Source organism: Corvus brachyrhynchos, unplaced genomic scaffold (assembly GCF_000691975.1).
Source record: "Corvus brachyrhynchos isolate BGI_N302 unplaced genomic scaffold, ASM69197v1 scaffold479, whole genome shotgun sequence".
Lineage (NCBI taxonomy): Eukaryota > Metazoa > Chordata > Aves > Passeriformes > Corvidae > Corvus > Corvus brachyrhynchos.
Window position 1 is genome coordinate 34,283 of NW_008240089.1, and position 2,166 is coordinate 36,448.

Here is a 2,166-nt window from a genome sequence, read left to right on the forward strand (position 1 = left end):
GCTGGGAGTGGCGTGGATCGGGCGTGGGTGTCAGGATGGGGATACATCAAGGGGATTGCTGGGATGAGACTGGATCAGGATGGGGTGCTGGGATGGGGCTGGATCGGGCGTGGGTGTCAGGATGGGGATACATCAAGGGGATTGCTGGGATGAGACTGGATCAGGATGGGGTGCTGGGATGGGGCTGGATCAAGGATACGTGCTGAGATGAGGGTAAAGCCAGAGTGAGCGCTGGGATGGGGTATCAGGATAGGGCACATCAGGGGTGGGTGCTGGAATGGGGCTGAGTCCCTCTGGATGTCTTCTGGCTGGAGGGTGGGTGGGGACAGCCAGGGGGATGGAGTTGGGACACCAGGCTGAGTGACCAAGCCCAGCCCTGACCCAACATCTTGGTGGTGGGTTCGGGCATGTCCCATCACCTCCAGCCACCCCGATGGCACACTCCTATGGGAACAGAACCTTCTCTCCCCAACCCTATCCTGCACTAGCCACCCTCCTGGTGTCCCCTGGCCGTGCTCATGTCCCCGCTGTGTTCCCAGACCAGGTTTTTGGCTGCTCACTGCTGGCGCTGTGTGAGCGGGAGCGGGGGACGGTGCCGCACTTCGTCCTGCAGTGCATCCAGACCGTGGAGAGGAGAGGTACCACCCTGGGGACAGGGACAGCCTGGGGCACCAGCACGGGGACAGCTCCGGGGACAGCCTACATGGGATGCTCGGGCTTTCCTTGGAATCCTGGTGCTGGCTGCTGTACTGGGTGCTGTCACTGTGTACCACCTGGCTGTGGGCATCCTGCAGGGGACAGCAGGGACACATGGGGACCTGGAGTTCCCTCAAGAGTGTCTAATGTCCCATCCCAGGGTGGGTTGTTTAACTGGGAGCTTTCCCCCATCTCCATCTGCCCAGGTCTGGACATTGACGGGCTGTACCGGGTCAGTGGTAACCTGGCCACCATCCAGAAACTGCGCTACAAGGTGGAGCACGGTACGGTCACCTGCGGTGACAGTGGGGGACAATGGGGTATAACCCCCCTCGAGGGGCAGAGGGACAGGGCTGTGGTTGGGGAGGGGGCAGCCGGGGACCTCCACCCATCCCCGGGGGCTCTGGACACAGCTGAGGTGCTGCCCCACCCCCAGACGAGCAGCTGGACCTGGATGACGGGCGCTGGGAGGACATCCACGTTGTCACCGGGGCACTGAAGCTCTTCCTGCGGGAGCTGCCAGAGCCACTCATCCCCCTCCAAGCCCCTGTGTGTATGGAGTCAGGAACCACAGAAGGGGAATTGGTGTCCCGGAGGGGTGGGATGGGATGGGATGGGATGGGATGGATGGGGTGGGGGTGGGATGGGGTGGGATGGGGTGGGGACAAGGATGGGGTTGTAATGGGATGGGATGGAGACAAGGATGGGAACTGGGATGGAATGGCGATGGGATGGGGAAGGGTATAAGGATGGGGTTGGGGACAAGAATGAGATTGAAATGGGATGGGAATGGAGAAAGAACTGGGACAGGGGGTGGTGATGGAGATGGGATGAGGATGGGGATGGAGGTGGGGACAGGGATGCTGTGGCCACTGGAGCCAGCCCCCACCGTGCCCTCCCTCCCTGGCAGAGATACAGGACCCGTCCCTGCGGGGCCGCTGCATCCGGGACCTGGTGCTGTCCCTGCCACCCGCCCACCATGACACCATGAAGGTCCTTTTCCGCCACCTCTGCAGGTGACCCCCCCTTGTTCCCCAAACCCTGCCTGGTGCAGGAAGGCAGAACACGACTCTGGGGACAGGTCCCGGGGTCAGGGCCATGCCGGTGACACATGCCCTGTCCCCACAGGGTGGTGGAGCACAAGGAGGAGAACCGCATGTCGGTGCAGAGCGTGGCCATCGTCTTCGGCCCCACGCTGCTGCGGCCGGCCAGCGAGGAGGCCAGCATGGCCATGCACATGGTCTTCCAGAACCAGGTGGTGGAGCACATCCTCAACCACTATGGATACATCTTCCCGGACAGATAAACCCTGGGGACACACGCGGGGACAAGCCCGGCAGCAGGGACTTGATGGAGCGGCGTCTCCAGGAAGGACTTGGCCATGTGTCACCTCGGTGGTGGCGGTCGTGGCTCCATGAAGGGCAGTGCGGGGACCCGGCTCAAGGGATGGGCACCCCGGTGGGTCCTCCT

General features: G+C 62.9%; 1 protein-coding gene across 1 annotated transcript in view; it reads left to right on the forward strand.

The window, feature by feature from the left end:
• ARHGAP27 (Rho GTPase activating protein 27) overlaps positions 1 to 2,160 on the forward strand; it is an 8,599-nt gene extending 6,439 nt beyond the window's left edge. The window contains 5 exon segments of the mRNA XM_017744742.1: positions 363 to 638; positions 903 to 980; positions 1,133 to 1,249; positions 1,607 to 1,712; positions 1,825 to 2,160. Of these exon segments, the coding sequence (XP_017600231.1) occupies positions 363 to 638; positions 903 to 980; positions 1,133 to 1,249; positions 1,607 to 1,712; positions 1,825 to 2,002 (755 nt within the window). The 3' untranslated portion in view covers positions 2,003 to 2,160.
• The last annotated feature ends 6 nt before the right edge of the window (positions 2,161 to 2,166 follow it).